This window comes from Paralichthys olivaceus, chromosome 18 (assembly GCF_024713975.1).
Source record: "Paralichthys olivaceus isolate ysfri-2021 chromosome 18, ASM2471397v2, whole genome shotgun sequence".
NCBI lineage: Eukaryota > Metazoa > Chordata > Actinopteri > Pleuronectiformes > Paralichthyidae > Paralichthys > Paralichthys olivaceus.
The window spans coordinates 19,921,951-19,949,780 of record NC_091110.1 but is presented as its reverse complement, the minus strand read 5'-3'; the positions used below and the strand labels follow the sequence as shown (position 1 = coordinate 19,949,780).

Sequence of the window (27,830 nt, the reverse complement as noted above, 5' to 3'; positions counted from 1 at the left end):
GTGTTAAATTATTTGATTATTATTGATAATTATCATTATTAAATGTTAAATTTCTTGAAAACCAAACATTTCATTCATCGACTGACGACAAGATGCTAATATCAAACACATTTGAAATGTTTCTGCTGATTTTAATTCTGTGAAAAATACATTTCTGATTATTAAACATCAATTTTTTATATTTTCCACAAAAACATTTAGTAAAGAAGTTCTTGAATTCATTAACTTCATGATCACCTCACTTCATAAACAATCTCTTTCAGAATTCATTGACAAACGTAGATTTAGTGTAAAAGACAATCAGACGTATTGATCATCGATAATGGCACGGCAGACGAGCGCAGTCTTTTCTCAGACAGCAGGGGGCAGTGCAAGGCATTACATCTGTGTTTCCTCTACTTCAATGATAAATTAGCGTCATCACAAATATAAAAAGAATCTACACATAAATCACAGAGAGACAGAAACGCTCAATGATCAGAGAGAAGAGAAAATGTCAGTAAAATAATTTTCCACAAAAAGAAGAATATTAAAATAAAATGGAAGACTGGATTCATCTGTGAACAAATAACTGAAACACGACCTAAGCATCAAGGAGAAGATAAATACAGATCCGATCACTGTGAAGAGAAAAAGACAAAAGAAAAGAATCTGATTGATTTGAATTTCTATCTTTAAAAGAGGAAACTTTCTCTGAGCTGAAGTTTAATTAGAAACACGTCAGAACTTCACTCGTTCAAACAGAGAAACTGTTTCATGATCCACTGATAAGAACTTGACTCACATTACTACTTTATATATGAACTTATATAAAGTTCATAACTTCACCTGAGGAAATGTCACTGTTGTGATATTTAAACTTTGTCGTCTTTGTGGTATTTGAGTGAAAGATTTCGTTCGGTCTCTTCTTCTGTCACAAAATAAAGTTCAGCACATTTAGTCAGTTACTAAAAACATGTGTACAGATCAAAAACATCACGTTTATAACATGTTTATCATTTTTTTTAAAGACGACAGAAGCTGAAAAGTCACCGATGGTGAATCTGCCAAAGTTAAGGCACAAAAAAACGATTATATCAAATCTAAAGAATCAGCTCACATGAGGAGGAAGAACTTCAGGATCAAGAATAATTCTAGAAGCTGAGACGACATGAAGATAAATGTTACTGATGTTTATTCAGTATCATCAGCGAAGGTGATTTTTATTTGTGGATCCTGAAACAACCTCTGACCTTCCTCATGCTCCAGGACACTTCCTGTTGCTGACGCTCGTCCAGAGACGGAGACGACAAACCGAGATGGACAGCAGCTCAGATCCTCTCTGCTGGAAGACCGATGCTGAGTTCATAAATGAGGTTTTTACTGTCCGATGTCAAACAGGAAGTCACGAGTGACACAATGAATCCATCACAGGTCGACACACGCAGTCGGAAACGTGTCTGTGCGTCCGTGGAGTGGCGTGGTCAGTCCGTCCTGGATTTCTCTGAGACTTCAGACTCTGATGAGGAAGTCGAGTTGGAGCGAGGCGGGGATGTGCAGCGTCTCCAGACTGAGAGCGGAGGGCGTGTACGGGAAGAGGACGGGGAAGGTGTGTTTGGTGTCGACCAGGAGCTGAGGAGGATCGTTTCTGTTCTGAAGACGACTCTGGACACATGAAGACACAGGAGACAGTAAACACATCTGTCCTGAACACTGAAAACACTTCTTATCTGATCAGAGTCATGTATTTGTATAATTCCATGAATGAGACATGTAGAGACCAAGCTATGCTACGATACATCAGCGACACTGTCGTCACGTCAGCAGGACGGGAAAACTCGTCGGGATCATTTTTATTTCAAAGTGATTGATTTGACTTTGATCAGAAGAACCGATCAGGACGTCTCTGGGACCAGGTGGAACAAAGACGTGGTTTGAGGGGACAGAGGCTCACATGCACGGAGCATCAACCTTTTTCCAAAGGATGGAAACAGGCTCTGTTTATTAACTGACCCATAATGCAACGGTGTGATTGACTCAGACTGGTGAGTCACTGACTCTCACCTGAATGTCTCTGATGAACGACACCGTGACTCGTTCCTCAAACTCGTTCAGTGGCGTGTAGAGGTTCAGGACTTTCACAATCTGCAGGAGACAGAACCTCACGTCAGCATCGTCTCATGTGATGACGCAGTGACAGGTGATGTGTGTGTCATGTGACCAGACCTGCTGCGTGTTGAGGGCGGTGCAGAGCGAGCAGATGGCCTCGGCGTCCTGAGTCGTCTTCTTCTTCACCTGCAGCAGCTGAGCGGCCTGAATGATCGGCTCCAGAATCGCTGCAGCTTTACTCTGATACAAGTTGTTTCCCCTGAGCCACTCCTCCAGCTGACTGGTGTTGTACCTGGAGACGCAGGGATACAAAGATACAAAGATACAAAGCCAAGAGACACAGAGACAAGTTATCAAACCGTGTAGAATCAGGTCCAGTCAGAAACTCTTGGTGTAAAACCGGCTGACGGTACCTGAGCTGCATGCCCGTGCTCCAGGAGCAGACGTCTTTGCGTAGCAGCAGGTTGTTGAGGGTGACGGCGTTGATGCAGTGGAACAGCTGTCGGACCACCTGACCCACGATCTCGGGGTCCAGGCCGTGGTCCCTCATGATGCCGTGAAATTGTCCCAGCTGTCTGATTAGGGCCTCCAGAGTGTAGCTGCTGGGGCCGCCGTGGTCAGTGTCCATGCTGGACGAGCGGTTCCTGTAGCCCATCGGCTTCACGCCCGCCAGGCTGGGGATGCTCTCGCTCTCCAACATGGCTGACACTGGGGACAGCAGAGACAGAGACAGACCCGGGGCCCGGTTCATTAAAAGTCCTGCAGATAAATCCAGCTACAAACTGTGTCTGTGCAACAAATCATCCTCAACATCAAGGATCCTGAAGATGTTTCATGAATCTGCTTCAGACAAGACAACAAGTCAAACGTCTTCCAAAGAAGCTCAGCCGGTCCTTCAGGTCTGTCCTCTTCAACCCTGACGACTGATGATTCATCACTAAAGAGGAACGTGATGTCATCTGCACACAGACTGTGTACTCCTGCAGTGACGTGAGCAGTTGTTAAACTCACCGATCATCGGCTGTATGATGCCTTCTGCCACTTTAATGAGCTGCTGGTAGATCTGGATGGAGAGGTCGCTCAGCACCTGTCGGTACTCCGCCAGGTCAAAGTTCTTCAGACAGTGTTCGTTCTGTTTGGCCGAGTTCTGCGTCATGAAGACCTGGAGGAGCAACGACACAATAATTAGCTGGACGTCATCAGCTGACGAGTCGTTGTGAATGAATGCGGCTGAGGCGTCTGTCAGACCTCGTCTCCGCTGTACTGCTTCAGGCAGTGAAGCAGACGACTGGTGTTGGCCAGCCAGAAGGACGTCGTCTCAAAGTCCTCGCTGTTTTTCTACAAACAAGAGAAAAAACGGTCAAAATCGATATTCAAACCGGAGAACACACGGGTCAGAGAGAGGTGTGGAGGACTGACTCGCACCTTGAGGACCTTCTTGATGGCGTTGATGGTGCTGGTGAGCAGAGACTCCACCTTCTGGTCGTCGTTGATGTAGTCAGCGTGGCGGATGCACATGAAGAGGATGTACGCAGGGAGGCAGGGGACGGTCGCTGACACTGTGTTGGGCTTCATGTCTAAAAAGATTAGAACATTTCAAGGCGACTGACACAGTTTAGTGAATGATTAGTTCTAATGTTGAATGAATTGATGCGACCAGGTGCAGACACCAGAGGGTTGGATGGGTCCACTCAGACTGATGCTGCTGACCTGGGATCAGCTCGTCTCTTACCAGTGATCAGAGTCTTGGCCAGCAGAGCTTCGTCCTCCTTGTAGTATTCCAACATCCCCTCAAAGTCCTTCTCCTTCCTCTGGACGGTCACCTGACGACTCAGTTCAGGTCTGGATCTGCTGCTCAGAGCTGCAGCTTGAGCTGCTGTGACAGAGACAGAGACGTGAGACATGAGTGAGAAAGAGATGAATCTGAGTCAAGGGATCAGCTCCATGTCCGTCTTCTCCTCTCACCCTCCAACTCCTGGACTTTCTTGATGTAGATCCTGAGCTGCTTCTTCAGTTTCCTCTCGTTCTTCTCCAGTTTCTCCACAAGCTCCTTGAGGTCCTGCAGGAAACATGAAATAGAGAAATTATGACACGAGAAAACACAAACGTTTCAGTCCTTCGGTTTTTGCGTCGGCGGTTTCCTCACCAGGTTGTCGTTGGTGAGTCGTGTGATCTCCTGCTGGATGCTGTACTCCACCTTGGCCTCAGGAGACAGGGACATGGTGTAGCTGAGGATCTCCTGCTTCTTCTCGATGTCGTCTTTCAGCAGCTCGATCTGAGTGTGAAGAGCTTCCAGTTCGTCTTTGTGCTTCTTGGACTGAGACTGCAGCTGGGTCTCCAGCAGCCTGAGGGACCGGGAGGACAAGGAGGAGCAGGGGACAACAGGAGAATGTCAACATATTGAGACATCTTCTCTTAAGGTGCTTTTTTAAGGTGGTATTCCTGATTTAAGGTGGTACTATGGTGCAGACACAGCACAGGTACCTTCACCTGCCTGACTCCTCCAAAACACACAACGGCTTTTTATGAATCACATCTGGACTCGACAGAACCTGGTTGACCTAAACAAACGCTTTATACACGATCATGTTTGAGAGCATTGTGTTTGACACCACGTGCACCGCGTGTCTGTCCTGTGTGACGTCTCAGTCAGAGTGTCAAGATTTAAAGACTCAGCTTCAGTCGACAGTTTGGAAAAAGAAGAGGATAAAAAAAGTGAGAAAACAGAAACCTGGCGACTTGTTTGAGGCCTTGATAAGCCAAACCCAGCTCTCCATCTTCATTCAGATAACACCAGTCCTGCTGGATACTGGTGTCCACCAGGCAGAGGACAGACAGAGAGACAGAGAGACAGGAAACAAAGAGGCAGAGCGACAAAAAGAAACAGACAGACACAAAGAGACAGAGGACAGAGACAGAAAGACAAATGGAAGAAGACGAAACAACAGATTGTGAGAAACAATGTAGAAAACAGTTGAAATGTTTAGAAGAGACAAACAAAACAAAAAGAAATGTATCATCTGAATAACAAAATAATAAAGATAATTATAATAATGATGAAAATAATCATAATAATAATAATAAAGATAAAAAAATAAATAATAATAATAGTAATATTAACACAGTTGCTGCTCAGGACGACCAGGAGGGACGAGTCTCAGCACATAAGACGAACCGTAAAACTTTGATTGGTTGTTGTTATGACAACTGCGCTAGTGCCAAGCATCAGGCCCGCCCACTGATGTGGTGTCAACATCACATCACAAGGACAACAGGACACAAACTGATGGACAGGTGATGTCCCTGACCTTTTAGACTCAGTCAGTCCTTGATACGCTCTGAGGGCCTCTTCCTTGTCCTCGGGAACCTCAGTAACCTCTGGAACCTCTGGAACCTCTGGAACATTATTACTTTGCTGCTGAAACACAGGAAACACAGAGTCACTGAAACATCTACAGAGCCGGGTCCTGTATTCTGTAACTAGACTATGGTGTCCCACAGGGCTCGTGTCTAGAGACGCTTCTCTTCGCTCTTTATTCAGAAACGTTTCTGGAGATGGAATTAGAATAGTTTGGAAAATAAGTTTTAAGACCTGAAGTTACTCAGACACAAAGTTACAGTTTTATGCAGACGATGCTGTGATTAACAGTTTTTAACATAAAACTTTAAAATAATTTCTTGTCACACTCACAATTTGTTCGTTCTTCTCCTGCAGCTGAGCGGCGTTGACGATCTGAGTCCTGAGGATGAGCACCTCCTCTTTGCGGGCGTCCAGCTCCTCATTGGCTGATTTGAGCTGACTGAGCAGCAGGTTGTAGCCGTCCTGCAGCTCGTTGGACGAGTTGTTTTGAGCAGCTCGCTCAGAGATGGTCTTCCTCAGGTTGTTCAGGTCGTTCTTCAGTTTCTTGTTCTCTGTCTCCAGCTCCTCTCTCTGCAGAGACAGATTATATCATCCAGATTATTTTGTGTTTAGAAATATGAAACATCTTGAATTTGTTCACATGACGTCAAACTGTCAAAACTTTATCAGCAGTGATTTTTGTGACATTTGACTCACAGTCTCATTCATGTTTAAATCAGAAACTTAATGACTTTGCTCAAATGAAAAACTAACTTCCATCACTTCCTGTTGTTTCCTTCAGACGAGCAGATGATTTAAACATGTTTTTAACGTGTGCGTCAGTTTTGTACCTTCAGGTTATTGTAGGCCAGATCTGCAGTTTCCTGCACAGACGTGGGACTCCTCGGCTCAGAGCTCTACGACAGAAACAAATCTGTTAGTGAAACGTCCTCGGACAATCAGACGACTCATTAATCCTTCATTAGATTCTTCACCCTGTGTTTGGCGAGTTCCTCCATCTTGTCCACGCTGGTCTGCAGCCTCTTCCTCTCCTGCTCCAGCTCTCGCACTCGTTTCTGGAGCTTCATGAACAGACTGATGTCCATCGCAGCTTTCTCCACGCCCATCTCCTGAAAACCAACCAGCAGATCGACATGTTCGCCGTCTGATCCAATCGTCTTCCTTTATTCATTTATGTCTACACGTCCGTCAGCTCTTACACAAACAGTTTATTAACATTTTAAAAATGAACGTGAAACACTTCTCTTGTCTTCCTGGTAAATATCAGATGACGGCCTCACCTCCACCAGCTGAATAGAGTCCTCTGTGTCGCCGACCTCCGACATGGACACTGACGGGTAGTTCGAGTCCGACTCCAGGCTGCTCTGATTGGATGGGTTCCTCATGTGGCCGGGCTGGAACTGCAGGATGATGAGAGTGAAGCAGATTTTTTAAATCCTGATTGTAGGTAAAAACATCTTTATAGTAAATGAACGTCCATGACATAATGATGACATCTGCCTGCAGGGGGCGATGGTGGCTACCACCTCCTGAAGCTACGTCCGAGTTCAACAGCATCTGTCATGTAATTATATCTGTTATAACATGTCATGACCACAATCAGATGGTGAAGACCATCGATTCACATGTTCCGTGACGTCGGTGAATACGAAACTATGAATCATACTTGTTCTAACGTGGCTGCTTTCCATTCTTGACTCTGAGCTGTGATGACCTTTGACCTTTAACCACCAAAATCTAACCAGTTCATTTGTGTCGGTGAACATTTCCACCAAAGTTGAAGAAATCCCCTCGAGGTGTTCTTGAGATATCGTGTTCACAAGAATGAGATGAGCGGAAAACCTGAAAACATCCTCCTGCCACTCGGTGTCGACGACACAACAGACATGGACCCGGAGCAGACAGCGGCTGTAGCTCCGCCCTAAAGGCAGGTGAGAGCTCACCTTGTTGAGAGACATCTCCTCCTTCAGGTTGTCGTATCTCTGCTCCATTCTGGAAAACTCTTTGAGGAGGTTCTGGTATCTCTGCCTCTCTGCGTCCAGCTCTTTCTGAAGAGACACTTCTGTCTGAGACACATGGCTGCCGTCGTCTGGAACACACACACACACACACACAGACACACACACACACACACAGACACACACACACACACACAGAACAGAATCAGTGACACAGTTCGACCTGCTCCAGCTTCAGTGTTCAGACTTCAGCACTAGATGACACTGAATCCTTTATTGACATCTAGTGGTGAAGCTGCACATTACAACGAGCTGACGACAGAGACCTGTGGTTTACAGGTTAAGTAAACAGTGTGGAGATGAAACCAGCAGGGGGCAGCAGAGCGGAGGCAGGTAACGTCTCACCTGGGGAGTTCTTCGTCTGCTGAAGGATCCTCTGGTTCATTTCTTCTTTTTCGCTCTTCAGCAGGGAGTTCTCTGTCTCCAGCTCCTCCACCCTCTGACGTCATGGAGGTGAAAGGACGTAAATTACATCATCAGTTACGTCATCACAGGAAGTGACTGGAACTCGTCGTTGATTGGACAGATTTCACACTCACCTGTTTCAGGCTCTTTTTCTCGCTGCTGTGCTCCTCCTCCAGTCTCTTCCTGAGAGCGTGCGCCTCCTGAAGCTCCGCCCTCAGCCTCTCCAGCTCCTCCTGCAGGGTCGTCAGCTGACCTCCTTCGTTGCGCTGACCCTGGAGCTGCTTCAGCTCCTTCTGCAGTTTGTTCACCTCCGAGCCCAGACCGATGTTCACAGTCTGCAGCTGCTCGTTCTGGATTTTTAATTCTTTAGACTGAAACAGGAAAAGGTTAAATATGAGTCTGAATGAGCAGCAGTGACAGTAGAAGAAGAACAACAGTCGTATCCCTGATTCCTGGTGAGTGTGGCACTATACCTGGTCGTCCATTTTCCTCTGCAGCTGGACGATCTTGTTCTCCATCCCTGAGTTGAGTTTCTTCAGATGTTCCGCTGAACGAGCTTCGATCTTCCGCTGTTTGAGTTGTTGTTTGGCACGTGTGCGTCTGAACGCACACTGGATGGTGATGGCAGCGTTCCGTGCCCGTTTGAACTTCTTCCTCTGCATCCAGCCGCGGACGTTCTTCTGGATGATCATGGCCTTGTGATGCAGGAGGAACTGAGGAGAAGAGACGTGACGTGAGAGGACGGCGTGCAGAGATCCGAAGCGCAGAGTCCTCATCGGTCAGAAACACAGTGTGAACCTCAACAAACACCAAATGTGTTTTTACCTCCCAGTAAATCCTGCGGGTGAACATCCCTTTAGCGTAGGCCTGGATGGTGACGACCGCCTGTCTCACCCTCAGATACGCCCGTCGATCTCTCACCATACGATACTGTTTCTGACAGACGAGTGCTGCTCGAGTCAGACGCAGATACTCGGCGTACCTGAGGAGAAAACAACGACAGGAGGATGAGACGCAAACTGAACAAAGTGGAAAACCACCTGGTTGATGTTCAATCACAGAGATTTTACAACAAACATTTAATTATCATTATGATGTTAAATGAAACTGGTGGTTTGTCTCCACATACCAGTCCAGCTTCTGTCCACGACTCACACGAGGTCACTGTGACCTTTGACCTGAAATCTAAACACTTCAACATCGTGTCCGTGTGAACCCGACACTAACCTGCGGGCCAGGTAACCTCGGCCGTATCTCTGCAGAGTGATGGCAGTCTTGCGGATCTTTCGGTATCGGACTCTCTGCAGCCAGCCTCGAACCGTCTTCTGGATCTTAATGCACGCCGCTCGGAACTTATCGGCGCGGAGCTTCTCCAGGTACGCCACCTGACCCGCCCGGAAGAAGATCTTCGTCTTTCCAAACTGGAACATGTCTGGCTCCTGAGACACGAGGAAAACAGACCATTCATCCGATCACTGATCCGATCACTGATCTGAACCATGACTCCTTGACGTGTATTAAACGTGTGGCGTTCTGACCTTGATCAGCGTCCCCAGCAGGTTTTTACAGACAAGCTTCTTATCAGATGACGTCATGTCGGATTTCTTCATCAACACTCGATACCTGCTGAAGAAATCAGGATACGTCCACCTGCAAACAGGAAGTCACACACATGGTTATCTCTTCAAAATAAACTTAAGTAAAGTAAATAAAATCTGATTCTCTGTGACGTTTAATCATCATTATGTATTTTTATATATTTAAACCAGAGAAACTGTGTTGACGGTTTGATGTTGAAGTCTTAAAATGTTTCAAACTAAAAGATCAATAAAGATCAAACATGTTGGTTATGTAACTTGTTGTTTCTCATGGTGTCACACATGAACTCAGATTATTAGATTTCACACTGACTCAGGAGAAAAACACTGAGAGGAGAACGAGCTGCAGAGAGAAGAAGAAGAACAACAACAACGAGACGCCGCGGCTCCTGTAGCAGAAACACAGACCTGAGATCAGTCTGTGCAGCGTGGACTCACCTGGACGGGTATCCGGCCGCACTGATCCGGATCGTCTCCAGAACGCCACAAGCTCGAAGCTGCTGCACCGCTCGACTCGAGTCGAACCTGCAGCAACAAACAGGAAACACGTTAAAATCAACTGTGAACCAAAGTTAACGTTTGGATTGTCGGTGACGTCCCACCTCGTCTTCTTTGTCTGCGGCATCGCACACACGCACACACACACTGACAGTTGACAGCAGGACGAGTGAACAGAGTGAAGAGACGTTAAATGTGAACCTGAGTCTGGAACATGTGACTCTTCATCTAATTAACGTGACGGAGACGTCAGCAGGTCGAGACAGAACAGAACAAAGCAGCGTTTATCTGAAACAGGCTGAAAACATCCAGTGAGTCCGAAACAACCACGAGCTGCAGCACTTTCATTATCATTTTACTATTATACATTTATCATTAATCATTTACTTATTATATATTTTATTATGATGTCATCATTACACATCAGGTGTGTTTTTAGTTTTTCTTGTCGTATGTAAATTCTCTGGACAAAATCAAATGTGATGACGTCATCTGAACCTTTTCAGCTCGTTCTTGTCTCTGATGTTTGTTCAAGTGTCTCTCATCAGTTTGGTTTAATTAGTAGTTTGATGATAGAAAAACAGGCGGAGACGTCATGATTGACAGCTGACACTGACTCCTGATTGGTCAAGTGCATCACCACAAGATAACATTTGCATCTGGAAACATTTCAGCTTCATTTCTGGAGGAAGTGGAGATGTGGCGTCCATCTTTATTGTCTGATGTTGCAGGTGCATATCCCTCCTGAACCCTTCAATCATTAACCTTTGACCTCAGAGGAAAGAAATGGTGGACTCACGAGAACGACTCTTTGAAGTCGTTGGGTTTGATGCAGCGGACGTAGTGCGGCGTCGTGGCGTTCAGAGTCTCCATGAGAAGATGCAGAGAACTGCGGAACTGGAACAAACACAAAAACATGAGTGACAGCTGTGTGACATCATCACGGACGGTCCTGCAGCGGTCAGCTCACCTGGTGTCCCACTGTCTTCCTGTGCTCTTTGTTGGGCGCTCGAGGAATCGACTTTGCTGGGCGGACGTTCACCCTGGAGGACTTTGAGGCGGGGGCATCGTCTTTCTCGTTAAACAGATCTGCCACGAGCTGAAGCTGCACGAAGAAGCAGCGACAACATTTTATAAATATGGAGGCAGTGTCAGATTTCATTTAAATCCACTTTATTTAAACTTCTCTGACTTTACCTGACTGGCCTTCAGGATGTTGATCTGCTCCTCGTACACGGTGTCTCGGTTCTTCTCCAGAAAACCTTCACACTGATACTCCACCTGACAAACAGGAAGTGACATCATCAGCTCATCTGTCGTCTCATGTTTTCTCATCGACACGATAAAGAAAATCCTCTTTGCTCAGATTCTTTGTGTTTTTATTCTTGTCTCTGAACCAGAACCTGGAGACGGAGGGGTGGGGGGGGGGGGGGGGTGGTCCTGAGCTCACCTTGTCAGCGAAGTGAATGATGATGAAAGACGTGTTGGACATACGAGGTTTCTGAAATTGAGCTTTGCTTGAGTGCTGTTTGTAGAGCTTCTGAGCCCAGTTAACGTCGGTTCCCTTCGGAACCTGAAACGTGACAACGAGCAGAAGTTAAAACGTTTGTTAAGGAGGAAGACGAGGAAGACGAGCAGGGGGGGCAAAGTCCTCCTACCTTACACTCCTCGTCCAGCAGGTCCAGGACGCCGAGTCGAGCCTCGATGAGGTCGATACACGGCTGATTATCATAGAAGTCGATCAGAGTCCAGGGAATCTGCTCCTTCATGTACTCCTCCTGCTCCAGTTTAAACACGTGCTGCAAAACACAAACACACAACACATCACAAACACAATCTGCTCCATCAGCTGCAGGGAGGAGAGGACGAGAAGAAGAGGAGGAGAAGAAAGAAAAGAAGAGGAAGAAGACTCACAGAGTTAAACTGCTGCTGAAGCTTCTCGTTGGCGTAGTTGATGCAGAACTGTTCAAAACTGTTGATCTCAAACGTCTCAAACCTGCAGAACGTTCACAGACACTTTAGATTAAAACTGGACATTTGGTCCGTGTCCCATCCACTAACATGGAGGAGGTGTTTATGAGCTATACTGCAGCCCGCCACCAGGGGGCGATCAAGAAGCTTGTATGCAACTATTATGGTCTGTCCTTCGTACCCATAGATGTCCAGGACGCCGATGAAGGAGTGCTGCTTGGACGACGTGTACAGAGACATGTTGATGTGTTCCACGATCCAGTCAAACATGCGGGCGTAGATGTGCTTGGCGAGGGCGTCACGGGCGTTGATGGCCTGTTTGCTGGACATTTTCTTCACGTACGTCTCTGAAGACGTAGCCAACTTCCTGTGGCAGAGCCAGTGCTCCATCTGCTGCAGCTCCACCCCCAGCAGCCGGCTGAAGTGTTTCAGGTGGGCGTCGTCCCTCTGTAACACACAATGCTTCCTGTTAGAGGCAACGACCGCCACACGGGTGAGTTGTCGAGATGGGGGAGGGGCGTACCAAGATATGACACGACTCTCCGTCTCTCTCTGAGCAGATCTGTACGTTCCCCAGGTGAAGGATGGACGCCATTATTCTGAAAATGTTGCTCTGACTACCGTCCTTCACACCTGCCAAAACACACACACACACGCAGATGTTGAACAGATGTTTGACTCTATATCATCACATGTCTCACATCCACATGCAGACCACAGAACTGATGATGATGATGATGAAGATGAAGATCAGAGTCGGACTCTCACCCAGCAGCGTGAACGCCTCTTTGGTCTTTTTGAAGTCCTCGGCGTCGTTCACTCCCTCGATGAAGATGTTCTCCCCTAACGACGTGTAGGTGAAGTCTTCTGCGCTGGCTGAAAGAGACAGAACACGTAGTCGTGGTTTCACTGAGACGAGGCGAATGGTCGGTTAGAGAGAAAGACTGGACGTCAGGTCAGAAGACGAAGTGAGATACGTTCACGCCCTTCTGTCAAATCACTGGTGCATTCTGGTCTGTTCGACTCTGAATGATCATGACTGTGTTGAAGAAGACTTGAAACTAGAGACTGAAACAAAATCTCCAGAGGACAAAGTTTACTGATGAACTACCAGTGGAGTCACCCCCTGCTGGTCAGTACACAGAAGACAGGTTTGGTCGTGTGTGGACTTACTGAGGCTGAGGTCTTTATACTCTGGTAAACTGGCCGAGGCACAGAGCTGATAGAAGATGTGATAATTCCTCTCGTCCTCCGCCTGTAAAACAAGTCGTACAGATAAATAACGAAGAGGCTGAATCCAGCATCCTGTAAAACACATCTGATCAAACTGACCTGGAAAACCACACGAGACTTCTCCAGCAGGTACGTCCGCATGTTGGCTCCGATGATGTGGTAGTGTCGACTGAAACCGATCTGAATGTACTTTCCAAAGCGACTGCTGTTGTCGTTTCGGGTGGTTTTAGCGTTTCCAATGGCCTGAGGGGAGCAGAGGAGATATTTACCACGGAGCCTCCACTGAGGTGACATCGTCCACATCATCACTCACCTCCATGATCGGACTGGAGGCCAAGACCTTCTCCTCCACGTTAGTGTCATTAGCTGAACCTCCCACCGTGGCAAAGAAACGCATGGCGTACTTTGCAGAAACCGTCTTTCCCGCTCCAGATTCTCCGCTCACGATGATGGACTGATTCCTCTCGTCTCTGCAGACCAAACACAAACTTTACATTTTACTACACAACAGCGACAAATCAGGGTGGACAGTGTTGCTGCTGAATGTGTTGATAATCTTTAACACTTGTGTTTATTCCGTGTGAAGCAGCCTCAGTCATCAATGACACAAGAGTGTGATCAGCTTCAGATCTGACCTGGACATCTGTTTGTAAGCTTCTTCAGCCACAGCAAATATATGTGGGTCCATGTCGCCCATGTTCTGTCCACTGTAGGCGTTAATGACCTCCTCTCCATAAATCTGCAGCTGCTCATACGGGTTGATGGCCACCAGAACAATCCCTGAGTAACACACACACACACACACACACACACACACACACACACACACACACACACACACACACACACACACACACACACACACACACACACACACACACAGAGCCTGAGCTTCATGCACAGTATGCGATTGTTGTGATGACGTTGACAACTGAGATCTTTGACACTGACCACAGTATGTGTAGATGTGGTTGGACTCCAGGAATCGAACCCGGAGGTTGTGCAGCACTGCAGGTTCATGCAGGTAACTGAGAGCAGTGAGGTCGTTCTCTCCCACCAGGATGTCGGGGTTACGGAGGAAAGGAAGGGGGTTACTCTTTGGACCCACAGGATACTCCAGAGGCTGAGACAGAGCCAAGCAAACCAATCAACACCTGACTGTGACGTCTTATTCATGTCTCCATCACGTGACATACAGACGACCTCAGTGATTTGTCATCACTGATTCACACTGAGCACACACGTGCAGTAAAAGTTTAAATCTGTGTGTACGTTAGAAGCTGTTCCCTCTAACAGGATGTGGTGAATTTTACCGTTTCATCTTCCAGTTTGAGGTGAAGAAGCGATTGTCCCTCTGTGTAATCTCTGGTGATCTCTGCAGCCTTCCACACATCCTCAGGGTCCGGGATCCAAACCCGAGTGAACTGAAACGAACGTCATGAGTTCAGATCCGGTTCTGATTCCAGAGTTACAATCAAACATCACACAGCATCAGAAGCTTTCGTTTCTCTGGAGGATTCAACACGAAGAAGCAGACGACATCTCGTTCTTCACCCTCAGTGTTAACCTGAATATTTCAGATCCTTTGGATTATTTTATAAATCAATAACTCACAACTATCTTCTGATGAACGGTTCATTGTCAACATCATTTAGGTCTTTGTAAATAAATCCAGTGTTTTCAGTGAAGTGTAAAAAAGAACAATTATGTTTATGTTCATTCATGTTCTGCAGCAGCCAATCAGAGAAGAGCTGTGTAACAACATGACCTCATCACAGTGTGTTTAACTGGGACACGTCAGAAACCGACCAATCACTGCGCAGCATGACACAAGCATGTAGAGCAACTCAGTCAGACACACGACTGTTAATGAGGACGCACACGCACACAACTCTGTGTGTGTGTGTGTGTGTGTGTGTGTGTGTGTGTGTGTGTGTGTGTGTTCTCATGCCTACAGGAATGTTTGTTGAGGGTCTGAAGACAAAATGAAACAGGATCAGTTTTGTGAAACTTAATCTGAAGCTGTGATTAATAAACTGAGATTGATAAACTTTATACATCCACCTGTTTCACTATCACACACCCACACACATTTACAGATCAGAATCTTGAAACATTAACTGAAAGTATAGAGCTGGTTAGTAAACTGGTTGGTTGACTGGTTGGTTGACTGGTTGGTTGACTGGTTGGTTGACTGGTTGGTTGACTGGTTAGTAAACTGTTAGCAGTGAGATGTGTTATTTAGCGTTCTGATGACATCATGTTAAAGTGGCAGTTGAGTGTGATGAGCTGTGATGGCGTTAGAACTGAGGAGCGTTACTGATGTGACCCCGCCTCTAACAGGGTCTCCATCCAACCCACAGATGTGAAATCCGTCTCCACCCAACAACAACCCGACTTCCACTTTATCTGATTAAAAGACAGACGGGGGCAAACTGCCACCCCCCCCCCGCCCCTCCTCCCTCCTTCTGTTAGTGTGGGACGATAAATATCATTAGTATTTATTATAAAATCACAGCTGCTGTGAGGACTGAGAGTGAGCAGGGTCTTGATTAGACATAATAGTAATATTGATAATAATAAAGTACAGAGCTGACGGACTGTGACTCAGTGACTCAACACAAACCAGATGGAGCTGCAGGATTGACCCCCCCCCCTCCTCCGTCTGGATTATGTGTCTCAGCAGGTGAAGAGGATTTAAGTTCCTCATTAATGACGAGGACAGAGTCCTGCAGCCGCTTCAGAGAAACTCTTCAATATTCTCTTCAAAAATCAAAATCTCTTCAGACACTGAGGGCTGAGTCCAGGACCCCTCCCCCACCCAACAATGATTCATTCATCCCTTTGTCTGAACAAACAGTTTAAAACAGAACAGAACGAGTAACGACAATCTAACGACAAACTTTCAGCTAATAATCTTATAGTTACTGTTTTTAAAAAAAGAATCACCACCATGCCAGTGTATCCCTGACACATCTAAACTTTTCTCCCTAAGTGTGAACTCTTCAAACGTGATTTCAGAGACTCAAGTCGCCTCCAACTAGATTTTTAGAAGAATCTCAAAGATCCACAGCCAATCAGAGCGCAGAAGAGGCAGAAACCTCCTCGTCTTTCCAAGTTGACGTCTCCGTCTTCCACGTGTACGGCTCCTCTTCTTCATCCTGAGATATTTGTGTTCTTCCAGTTTCACGTCCGTCACGTGTTAGAAACCTCATCACCACGTCCACTCGCTCACTGAGCAGGTTCCAGATGTTTTGTCACATGGACTCACTCTGACATGTTCAGGGGTTTTTTCTGGGGGTGGCAGAATAACTCTCCACAGCCTCTGTGGTCACATAAAGAACCTCCAGAACATTTTAGGAGATATTCTGGAATTCAGTGCAGGTCTGACAGCAGCTTTTTCATCTATTATACTGAAGCCTACACGTCCCAGAATGCACCTGGAGCCTCCAGCTGACAAAAACACCTGAGCACCAAAAGTGACAGAGCTCGTTCTGCTCAATGAAGATTTCTAAACAACCTGCAACAAGAAACTTTGACACTTAAAACAAATCACCTGAACTTCAACTACACAAACTCATTTACACTGGAGGAACCGCAGGTCAGAAACACGTCATCACCTGCTCCCCGGTGACGTCACCAGGTGAGTCACATAAAGTTTGAAATTACATTGAGGTTAGTTAAGACGCGGTTTGTTGTGACACACACAGACAGACGGACACACACACACACACACACACACACACACACACACACATACACACACACACACACACACACACACACACACACACACACCTTTGTGTACAGCTCGTTCACAGACATCTTCCAGCTCGTGTTTCCTCTGGGTTCGAACAAACTACGACGCTTCAGCTCCCATCAGAACATGATCCTCCTTTAGAACAAGTAGAATCCATTGAACTCCATTAGAACCGGTGGGACGGTGTTTCCTTCACTTCCTCCTGAAGCAGGTGAACAGCCCGCCTGTCCACGGCGGGGAGGGGGAGGGTTTCGGACACTTTGCTGGGTGGAGTTCGGCTCAGTGGGTTCGATTCTTCATGTGTTCTTCATGTGCTCTCAGGTTCTCAGGTGTTCCTCTGGTTCCTCTGGTTCCTCTGGTTCCTCCGGGTGGTGCAGGTGAACCACAGATGATCACAGACACACTACACTTCCTGACACACACCGCGCGCTCTGATTGGCTGTTTCCCTGGACCGCAGCCAGGTTTCTACGGCGCGCACACACACACACACACACACACACACACACACACACGCGCATACAGACACACGCACACGCACGGCAGGACCTTCGAACGGTCACAGATTATTAAGGTTTTATTTATATTTACTTGTATTTTGTTTTATTGAATAAAAGTATCTGTCACTTTTTGTAGTCAGATGTGTAAACAATAACCACAACAACATCATATCAACAACAACAACAACAACAACAACAACAACTTGTACGTTGTCTGTGTCTAAAGTTTTTTCCTCCTGGACCGTGATTGGCTCCAGCCTGTGATGTCATGACGATCACGTAATAATGATGTGACCGTGACGTCAGACAATGAAATGTGAGTGTGCTGTGTTTGACGTTCAAGTGCTGAAGCTGCGACAGCGCTGTTGCTAAGCAACGACGACAGCGACTCCCTCATGACCTCTGACCTTTCAGTCGTCTTCAAACCCAACTCAAGAAGCTTTCAGAAGTTTCAGAGGTCAGAGGTCATACACACCACCAGGGGGCAGTGATCAGGCCTCTGTCTCATCTCAGACTACAGGTGACTACATGTGAATCATGGGAAATGTAGGAGACACCAAGTCAGATCTTAATCTCAGTCACTATTTCTATCATCATACTGTAAAAATATAGTGTTTGACTTGGAAATGTAATAGATTACAAGTATAAAGAAAACAGAAGTACTCAAGCTCTAAAAACACGAGAGTCTTTCAGTATATGTATACTTCTTTTACTTTTTACTCAGGTAAACCAATGAATGTACGTTTATTTTACATGTATGGAGTATTTTAAAGAGCGGTGTTGATACTTTTACCTCAGTTACTCAAGTTATCATGAGTAATCAAAGAGACTTGTGTGTATAAGAGTCTATCACAGAGCAGCACTGATAGTTTTACCTAAGTTACCAAGGTAAACTTTTGAATGAAAGAGTTTTACACTGAGTGGAGGATTTTACAGAGTAGCACTGATACTTTTACTTCAGTAACTCAGGTAAACTTTTAAATGAAAGAGTTTTACACTCAGTGGAGGATTTTACTGAGTAGTACTGATACCTTTACTTAAGTTACTTAGGTAAACCTTTGAATAAATTAGTTTTACTTGTACTAGAGTATTTTACAGAGCAGTAAATGTGAGTATTTTCTGCTCGAGCTGAGAAATCTCCTCCACTCCAGAGCAAAGAAATCTTATCAGACATTATGAAACTTGCTGATGGTGTGAACATTAACAGACATGTCTATTGTCAAAGCGAAACAGGTGATACAGGTGATAAATGTGACCTTTACCTTGGAGTAAGGGTAATATTGCGCGGCCATCGTCAAGTCCTCACATAAAGTCAAAGTGCGTGAAGCAGCTCCGCAGCTTTAACAATCACCAGGAACAAACAGATCTCAGACCTGTCCCAACAAAACTATTATTCTTACATCAGCTGATGATCCACTCCCAAACCACACCTGCTGCAGGTATGAGCTGTTTACCTGCCGTCTGGCCTGACCCCGCCCACAAAACCCACTATCACACCAGATCACAAAATAACGAGCCGTCAAATCGTACAGTCACAGGCTGTGATTGGCACAAACATTAACAATGAAAATCCAGTGACATCTGCTGGCTGGATGCTTCATGTGTTCCTGCTCCTCAGAGGATAAACTTCACTGACTCTTCATCAAACACCAGCAGCTCTGTTTCTCATGGAGCCTGTGAATATTTGGTTGAGGTGAATCTGACTTTTGATCTAGCGCCATCATCAGGTCAGAAGTTAAGCTTTACGAGCTGATGCCTGCAGAACTAATTCACATCAGCCAGAGGTTCGTTGACATTCATCCTCTGAGGATCATGAACATATCCAGAATATCATGATCTCCCCCCTCAGCATTAATATAAGAGTAGTGTGAAATAAACATGCTGTAGTTTTATGATATAATGTTTAATTCTTCATTTAAACAAAGTTTTTCATGTTGAAGATCAATAAACAATAAACTACAAAATAGTAATTAATCTTTACCCACTGGACATCACATCATGACAAAATCAATATTCTACTTTAAAAAAATTATCAAAAGATAAAAAAGAATAATTTCTAATCAATTCAACATCATAATGGTTATTGATTGATTGTTTATTTATCAGTTATCAATGAAAGTTCACGCCCACAGGTTGGATTCACAGCTTCCAGGCGTTTCTCATCATTAGAATAAAGTAGACGTCGCTGTCGATGGAGGCGCTGACGCCACAGTAATAGTTGATGAACTCGTCTTTCGTCACCTGTCGGCAGAAGAAACACTTTGGTGATGACATCACAGGTGAATATGTCAACTGTGTGATATACATACACAGTATATAAATATATATATATATGTGTGTGTGTGTGTGTGTGTGTGTTTAACTTGATTTCTTTGGTTTAATTTTCTCTCAGTTGGATATTTGATTTTAACAGAGTAGCTTGACTAATGTCGAGGCTAACATTGTTGCTGGCTAACGTTGGTACTGATGTTGGCTAACATTGATGCTCACAACGCTTAATGCTGTCTAATAATGAAGCTAGCTTATGTTAACACTGGCTAACATATATGTGAGCTGATGCAGATACAAGCTAACGATGATCACGTGGAGAGTGAACAGGTGAAGATTGAAGAGGAAGGTTTACGTCTGATTGAAGAATAGAAAATAGTTCGTAGAGAAGTGTTTGATTTAAAGTCAGCAGGAACATTAAAGATGGAATCTGCCACCAGTCGATCTGATTCTGACGTTTGTACGTTGTATGATTCTTCTTCTGTGTCCAAATACAAAAAGAAATTTGACATTAGTATTTTTCTTTTGTTTTAAAATAACAATCATACGACATACAACATGTCCAGCAGGAATCATGAGGAGACATCGCGTAGAACATGGAACCACATCTAACTCTTCCCTCGTCCCGTCACCAGAGCGGTTTGTTTACCAGAGCGACGCTAACTCAGAGTTTCCAGGCATTTCTCATCATCACAATAAAGTAGACGTCTGTATCGATGGACGCACTCACACCAGAATAATAATTGATGAACTCCTCCTGCGTCACCTTCGGAGAGTGAGACCACATGAACACACACTTCTGTCATTTCATGTGTAAACTGTAAACGAGATGTTCACTGACCCTCAGAACGTTTGAACACCTGAAAAAAACAAACAGTTCATTACTTTTCCATCTTTGTCATACGGAGTGTCAAAGCTGTCCAGAAACGTCCTGAAGACTTGATCCTCCGTCCACTCTCCATTCTGGTACTTGGGGTGGTATTTGGCGTTATAAACCCCCTGCAGGTCTTCGATGGTGATCACTCCGTCACCCGTCTTGTCCAGTTTCCGAAACGCTTCCATGACCACCTCCTTCCTGGCCTTGGACATGGGAGGCTGCAGACACCAGGTCATGGAAGTTAAGAGACGAGAAAGAACGAACACGTGAAACATGTGCAGCGACTCGTCCGTGTATATTTACCCTGAGAGTGATGAGAAACTCGTCAAAGTTGATGGCCCCGTTCCCGTCACGGTCAAAGTGTTGGAACAGAGACATGGCTTCCTGTTTCTCCATCAGGATCCCGTAGTCGTTCAAACCCTTCAGGAATTCTTTTAGGTCCAGAGAGCGGTTGTTGTCGTCGTCCATTATTTTAAAGGTTCTGACAAACACATAAACACATGTCAGTCACTAATCGTCTTTATATACAGTCAGTGATCATCTTTATATACAGTCAGTGATCATCTTTATATACAGTCAGTGATGGTCTTTATATACAGTCAGTGTCTTTATATACAGTCAGTGATGGTCTTTATATACAGTTATATCCTCACCTGCCCAGACCTTTAATCCCTGATGACCCTCGTGCCAGACACTGAAGTCTGAGTCTCTCCACTGGGTCCGAACACTCTGTGAGTTGACGTTTGGCGTTCATCACCATCTCTCGATCGTGTCTCGATGTCCCCGCCATCTGTGACATCACAAACAGAATGTATAATGTTGATTAGTTATATTAAAAACTTTTTCTGAAGGTGTTATATAAACAGACTGTATATAAAGACCATCAGACCAATAATAATAATAATAATAATATCTCATACACTAACGCTGACATCTTGTGGAGATGATTTATGAATATTCACTCTATAAATAAAATGTGACTGACGGACTTTAAGCAGCCGTCACGTCGTCCATCTTTACTCACAGTGAGGTCAGGTGAGTTTTACACCTGCTCTGTGAGAATGACGCAGTGTTGTAATTTAAATACATATACACAAATCACTCGGTGACGTCACTTCCTGTCTGCACCCATCATTCCAAAGAGTGTCGATCGTTATCGATCACAAACATCGATCTCACCTCGATCCTCAGGAACCAACGAAGTTTTATCTTCAGCTGCTCTTCCCCAAACGAACCCTGGTTACCATGGAGACCAGCACTTCTCTGCTCTGATTGGCTGTCCACACCGTCACTTCCGCAGAGCCAATCACGTGACACGAGAAGGCTTCTTCTTCTTCTTCCATTTCTTTTTCTTCTTCTTCTTCTTAGTTCAGTTTATTGGCGGGTGGTTAACAACGTCAACGTGCATTAGCGCCCCCTATTGTCTCTTATTACCCAGTGATTGTGAATGCGATCAAATGAATTGAAACTTCTTCTTCTCAGTCCAGTGATGAATGTAAACCTGATGTAAATATACATAGAGACGATTAATGAATATATACACACACATATATATATATATATATATATATATATATATATATATAGAGAGAGAGAGAGAGAGAGAGAGAGAGAGATGAATCAAGTTGAAAATATATGATGCTAAAAAAGCAAAGGCCAAGATCAGAGGCACGTGATGATGTCACCACTCTTGAAACCTCCCATAGACATTTAGTATAAAAGTATAAAATTCAACAATTGCAGAAAAAGCTGATGTATAAATAAAAATATTAACGTTTGTTTGGATGAAATTGGTTGAAGTGTGCAGCAGTGCATCAACTTAGAATCAGGTCAAGGTGTAAACTCAGTTATTATTATTCTTAATATTATAATTATGGTTTTAAACCTTCTTTAGGTCAGTTTAGGGTTAAATCCTGTAGATTTTTCTTTAATGCCTCATGGTCACATTTACAAAGGTATCTTTCTTTCACGAGAAGGTCGCTCAGTTCCTGTTTCACAATCTGCCCCCCCACTGCCTGAGAAACATAATCCTGTATGTTTTTCAACAGAGCCTTGTTCTCTTGCTCCCTGACTTCAACATGTATGAGAGTGTGGAAGTTTTCGAGTTCTGCTTTGTTGTTCTTCCCCATGTTGAGCTTTCTGTTGAACTCCAAGCTGTGTCCTTCCAGAATCGCTATCTCACGGATAACAGCCTCTCGTGCATCGTTGCAGTTTTGCTTCCATAGATTGATAATCCAATATCTGTCTGTCCAACTTGTCTTTCTTCTCCAGAATCCAGGTCTGCGTCTCCTGCAGCATTGATGTATAAATCCCAATAATGTTTGTACGAAACATGTTCCCTTTAGTTTTCTTCTGCAGGTGAGCTTCGAGCTCACCGACCCTCTCAGCCTGACAGGTGAGATCTGTCTTTGCCTGCTGGAGTTCGGCCTTCAGCACTGTCCCACAATTCACTGCAGCAACAACCTTTAAATTGACACAGCGCAGGAGCACCTGGGCCGAAACATATAATTGAAGAAAATAACATAACAGCTGTTTTCTAACATCTGGGACATAAATGTATTTGATCAAACAGCTTCATCTGTGGAAATATTCTAAAAATGCGAATGATATATATATGATATTTTTTGAGAAGTCAAAATAAATCAAATATGTGTTAATATACTGGTATAACCAATGCTAATATGTGATAATGTTCCTTTTGGTTTTATTCTGAAACATTAGCTGCCATATCAGAAAGCGTTGGTTTCACAGTGTCCCTTTGTTCTCTAGGTTCAACTACATTGGTCCTCTTTATTCATCAGTGAAGACACCAGGGGGCGCTGGAGTCACACATTAAGAGTTCAAAAGTCACGTTTATTGTTCACAACACACACACTTGGTAGCTCTGTACAGTCTGAGCTCTCTGCGGGGAACTGTTAGGTAACACACAAACTTTATAGGCAAACAGGTCAACGATCACGTCCTCGACAGTCACTTGCCAACGTACGTTAAATTCATGAATGTCTCCGTCCCTACTGAGCTAATATTATTTAATAAGATTGTTATGTATTAATAATGGTCACGTTTCTGCATGTGACATGATGGATTCTACACGGATATGATGAACCACGACACGTGTGTTAACATGTTAAGTCAGGTGCTACACTGTTTCATGACATCACAGTTTTGTCACTACGGCGTCATGATGAGGTCACTTCTCAGTCACACGAGCAGAGTCACGATTAAACCACAGTTTATTATCAACGCAGACTTTCCTAGTGTCTTGTATTTATTGACATTATTTTTGTCGTCAAGGCAACATGTACAGCAACAAACATCATCGGGTGGGGCCTGATAAGAGCTGTGGGCGGGGCTTCAGTCTCACAGATGAGCCTTGTACATGCGTCCCATCAGTTTCTCCAGTTTTATGGCGAGCGTCATGTCTCCTTTAATCCGCAGCTTTCCAGACATGAAGGCCATTGTGGGCTTCAGCTTACCTGAAACAACACAGCTGTTACCATGGAAACAGTACTGCCCACTGCTCTATCCCAACAACATTATCACAATGGTTATAACAGCATCACCATGGCACTGTCCCTTTATATATTTCATGCTGTTACCGTGGTGATGGCTCACCTGCGAACATCTTGCTGAAGTCGCTGGAGTCCATTGTCATGATGACATCAGCTTTGATTGATGGCTGGCCCTGCCCCGCACTGCCAGAGCCGCTCTTTAAGTCCAGGAACCAAACGCCCCCATGTTCTCCTTATATGGACATAAACAGATGACATCACTGACACGCCCGCAGGATGTCCTTACATGGAGAAGACGGACTCGTGTTGTTTACCTGACAGGTCAAACTGGTAAATGCCCTGGGTCGACTTGACCAAGTCATCATTGATGACTCCTCTGATGACATCAAAAGTGCTCTCTATTGGTCCACTGGAGGGGGGCGGGGTCGAAGATGATGGTTTGAAGGCTGGGGTCGCCCCTAGCAACCAGGAGACAGACTCAGTTAATTTCATATCAATTTAAATCAGTAATGAAACGTAATATATCATTCATCACTGGAGTTTTACCATGTTGCTCCATCTGTTGGGCCAGCGCCTCTGGTGCTTCGTCCAGGAAGAAGTCTGGCAGCAGAGGGTGACCTGTCGACCAATCAGAAACCACCATACGTATCACAAGACAGTGACAGTGCTAGGCTGTAACCACCTATGCTAGGTTACGTTATGTTAGTGACGATGGACATGACAGCAGCAGAGGACGGCTTCTCTGGAGGACGACGCCCATCTCTGCTGTTCGACTGCTGGACTCAGTGTGAGAACGTTTTCTACGCTGACTCCTTCGATCTGCTCTCACAGCTCACCTGGTTGGACTGCGTACTGGTCGAAGTCTTGGACGCCCTGCTCTCTGAGGATGTCCTCGTCCACCACGAAGCGACCCGTGAAGTCCTTTGGTTGGGACAGGATGGCGTAAGCGGCATCTGCCATGATGTCCGACGTACGACACTGTTTGCCAATTCCCTCCCCACCCAACATGTCCATGGCTGCAGTCTGGATCGCTATGGCAACAACACACAGGTCAGAGCAGGATTAGCATGCTAGTTTATTATGAGAGTATATGAGGGGTTGTTAGCATGCTAACAGACACTCACCTGTTTTGGGCCAGAGGGCGTTGACAGCAATTTGACCTCTAAATTCTTCGGCCATCCCCAGGACGCACATGGACATACCGTACTTTGCCATCGTATACGCTGAAAAAAAATAAAAAAAATAGAACATGCTGTTACTGCACAGGTGTATGACAGGTCAGCTGCTCAGTTGGTTGCTATGGTTACCTGTGTGGTTCTTGAACCACACTGGGTTGAGGTTGAGTGGTGGAGACAGGTTCAGGATGTGAGGGCTGCGACTCTTTAGCAAGTGAGGGATGACCAGCTTAGAACTGAAACATACAGATGCTCATTAACTTACACTCGTTCACTGATGCTCGCTAAGAACACGTCGTTAACAGCTGATTCAGAGCCGCTCGCTAACCACAGCTGGTTGACATCGTTCTTTACAGTGGCTCATGTCACAGTTTGGTTTACGGGGATATTCTCCATGCTGCATGATCACCTGAGGCAACACACAACCGTTGGAGCTGTGTGTGTTTAATAATGTGTGTGTTCAGTAATGTGTGTGTTTAGTAATGTGAGTGTTTAATAATGTGTGTGTTCAGTAATGTGTGTGTTCAGTAATGTGTGTGTTTAGTAACATGTGTGTTCAGTAACATACGTCAGGTATGTTCCTCTCAGGTTGATTCCCAGCATCAGATCCACCTTCTTCATTGGCGTCTCTAAGGTTCCTGTCAGATTGATGGCGCTGGCGTTGTTCACCAGGATGTCGATACCTGCCAATCAAATAAAGGCACTGTGATGGTGGCGCTGTAGTGATGTCACCACCGTGATGATGTCACACCTGAGAGTGTAAAGTCCAGTACCTCCGAACGTGTCCACAGCTTTCTGAACAGCGTCTCCCACCTGCTTCTCATCACGGATGTCAACTACACAGGGTAACGCTTTCCCCCCCGCTGCTTCCACTACACACACACACACAAATACACAACACATGGCGGCGGTCAAAGGTTGGGTTGGTTTTTCTAAAGTTTATCTTTCCTCTAATTCCTCACAACTTTCATTTTTAAAAACATATCTCATCATCAGCTGCTCGCAGTTAGCATGTTAGCTCCTCACCTTCCTGAGCAGCTGTGTAGATGGTTCCTGGTAGTTTGGGGTGGGGCTCGGCCGTCTTGGCGGCAATAACGATGTTGGCTCCATCTCTGGCAGCTTTCAGCGCAATGGCTTTACCGATGCCTCGACTTGCTCCAGTGATGAAGAGCGTGCAGCCGGCTAACTTCCTGAAACACACCAGAATAAAACAACAGTTTACACAGCTGTGCTCAGCTTGGCTGACTCCACTGTTCCTGACATGTTCTGCAGGTTCTGCAGGTTCTGTATGTGAGAACAAATGTCAGTGTCAGTGTCTCTGGACATTTTCTGGAGCCCTCTGGTAAAATGTCAGAGTGAGTCCATGTGAGAAAACAGCAGGAAAATGTGAAACTGGAAGAACACAAATATCTCAGGATGAAGACGTCGACTTGGAAAGACGAGGAGATTCCAGATCTCTTGGTGAGATTTGTCTACACAACATAAATGTTCAGTCAGTAAAGCTGATGAAGTGTTATGTGATGTAAAAATCCTCATTTCACCAGTTTCAGATGTTTGTATTCAGGAACAAAACGTCTTTAACATTAACTACAGACTCTTATCACATGAAACCCGGATCTTATATTATCACAGAAACAATGCGTGTGTGAATAAACCTGGCTTATTGTAAAGTTTATAATTCAGTTTATATCACCGCTGCTGCAACATAACTTATGAAATGACTCGTTTGCAGATCAGAACCAGTGAATCTCTTCTGTTTACTTCATCAGTCCATGTAAACTGAACTCGACAGAACGACAGAACTGCTCAAAGGTCACAACTCAGAACTGAGCTGAACCCAAGTGAGCTCAGTTTCAATGAACCTCGGCTTCGTGTTTGTACCGACGATGTTTCCCGAGGTCGGAACCAACTCACCCTGTGTTCTGCAGCATCGTGGAAGGTTCCGGAGGAGAATCACACGCTGTCCGGTTCCCTGTGGATGAAGAATCTCAACACGTCTTCTTCACCTTTCACCCACTGACACAACCGGAAGTATGCCATGTCTTCACTTCCGGTCCGCACACAAAGCTCCACTCTGCTCCACAGGATGTCAACAAGAGAGAACTGAATGTAAATGTGAATAAAGACAAATATTAATACATTTATATAGAATAGATAAAGACGTTGTATAAAGATATATGAAACATTCTGTTGCATATATATAATTACAGATAAAGACTAAAGATATCTATTCAATACTTCATGAACACTAATATCATTTTATGACAAATAAACACAAGAGGAGATACAGACTTTGAATACAATATGTGTATAAAAGCTTTATTCACATTTCCAAACATAAAAAAACATATATATTCAGAGTAACTGGGTACAAATATTTGGCCAGGTAATTAAATATGAATCGTGATTCAAACAGTATAGTGGCATCATTCAATGTAAATATAATATTCACATCAGTCAGCTGCAACATTAGGAGGTGACGATGAAACATGTCTATGAATCAGTGTGTTGATAATAATCCAGTTATTAACATTGACTTTCTTACTAATGTAAATATTAAATGTGTAG

At 44.9% G+C, this 27,830-nt stretch overlaps 3 protein-coding genes across 14 annotated transcripts; all 3 read right to left on the bottom strand.

Moving 5' to 3' along the window:
• Nucleotides 1-110: 110 nt before the first annotated feature.
• On the bottom strand, nucleotides 111-18,847 carry myo5b (myosin VB). Of its 8 annotated transcripts, none has more exons than XM_069513729.1 (40): nucleotides 18,693-18,847; nucleotides 14,486-14,596; nucleotides 14,124-14,295; nucleotides 13,808-13,952; nucleotides 13,486-13,642; nucleotides 13,272-13,415; nucleotides 13,113-13,194; nucleotides 12,708-12,815; nucleotides 12,463-12,572; nucleotides 12,121-12,386; nucleotides 11,883-11,964; nucleotides 11,627-11,767; nucleotides 11,419-11,541; nucleotides 11,166-11,249; nucleotides 10,939-11,073; nucleotides 10,768-10,865; nucleotides 9,909-9,995; nucleotides 9,411-9,522; nucleotides 9,100-9,311; nucleotides 8,698-8,854; nucleotides 8,346-8,585; nucleotides 8,007-8,243; nucleotides 7,813-7,906; nucleotides 7,393-7,538; nucleotides 6,730-6,849; nucleotides 6,424-6,558; nucleotides 6,280-6,345; nucleotides 5,780-6,019; nucleotides 5,397-5,506; nucleotides 4,820-4,897; nucleotides 4,235-4,433; nucleotides 4,054-4,147; nucleotides 3,821-3,964; nucleotides 3,514-3,665; nucleotides 3,337-3,426; nucleotides 3,100-3,250; nucleotides 2,502-2,796; nucleotides 2,206-2,380; nucleotides 2,044-2,124; nucleotides 111-1,644 (listed from the first exon to the last, which is right to left on the bottom strand). In XM_069513729.1, exons 1-40 carry the CDS (start codon nucleotides 18,720-18,722, stop codon nucleotides 1,492-1,494), a joined length of 5,556 nt encoding a protein of 1,851 aa, XP_069369830.1. In that variant the 5' UTR covers nucleotides 18,723-18,847; the 3' UTR covers nucleotides 111-1,491. The 8 variants fall into 8 exon arrangements, with proteins under 8 accessions (XP_069369830.1, XP_069369832.1, XP_069369831.1 ...); XM_069513731.1 differs by having other exon boundaries at nucleotides 3,821-3,961; XM_069513730.1 differs by having other exon boundaries at nucleotides 5,397-5,503.
• A 454-nt stretch (nucleotides 18,848-19,301) lies between these two features.
• capslb (calcyphosine-like b) lies at nucleotides 19,302-21,894 on the bottom strand. Of its 5 annotated transcripts, none has more exons than XM_020106984.2 (6): nucleotides 21,755-21,894; nucleotides 21,229-21,365; nucleotides 20,879-21,056; nucleotides 20,584-20,793; nucleotides 20,348-20,464; nucleotides 19,302-19,671 (listed from the first exon to the last, which is right to left on the bottom strand). In XM_020106984.2, the coding sequence occupies exons 2-5, from the start codon at nucleotides 21,363-21,365 to the stop codon at nucleotides 20,363-20,365; spliced, it is 627 nt and encodes a 208-aa protein (XP_019962543.1). In that variant the 5' UTR covers nucleotides 21,755-21,894; the 3' UTR covers nucleotides 19,302-19,671; nucleotides 20,348-20,362. The 5 variants fall into 5 exon arrangements, 4 of the variants coding, with proteins under 4 accessions (XP_019962543.1, XP_019962541.1, XP_019962542.1 ...); XM_020106982.2 differs by having other exon boundaries at nucleotides 19,309-19,671; nucleotides 20,429-20,464; XM_020106983.2 differs by lacking the exon at nucleotides 20,348-20,464 and having other exon boundaries at nucleotides 19,321-19,671.
• A 1,513-nt stretch (nucleotides 21,895-23,407) lies between these two features.
• Nucleotides 23,408-27,336, bottom strand: hsdl2 (hydroxysteroid dehydrogenase like 2). Its single transcript, XM_069513725.1, has 11 exons — nucleotides 27,177-27,336; nucleotides 26,289-26,452; nucleotides 26,036-26,134; nucleotides 25,831-25,945; nucleotides 25,395-25,498; nucleotides 25,212-25,310; nucleotides 24,924-25,118; nucleotides 24,634-24,705; nucleotides 24,402-24,545; nucleotides 24,191-24,319; nucleotides 23,408-24,051 (listed from the first exon to the last, which is right to left on the bottom strand). Exons 1-11 carry the CDS (start codon nucleotides 27,191-27,193, stop codon nucleotides 23,936-23,938), a joined length of 1,254 nt encoding a protein of 417 aa, XP_069369826.1. The 5' UTR covers nucleotides 27,194-27,336; the 3' UTR covers nucleotides 23,408-23,935.
• Nucleotides 27,337-27,830: the final 494 nt, after the last annotated feature.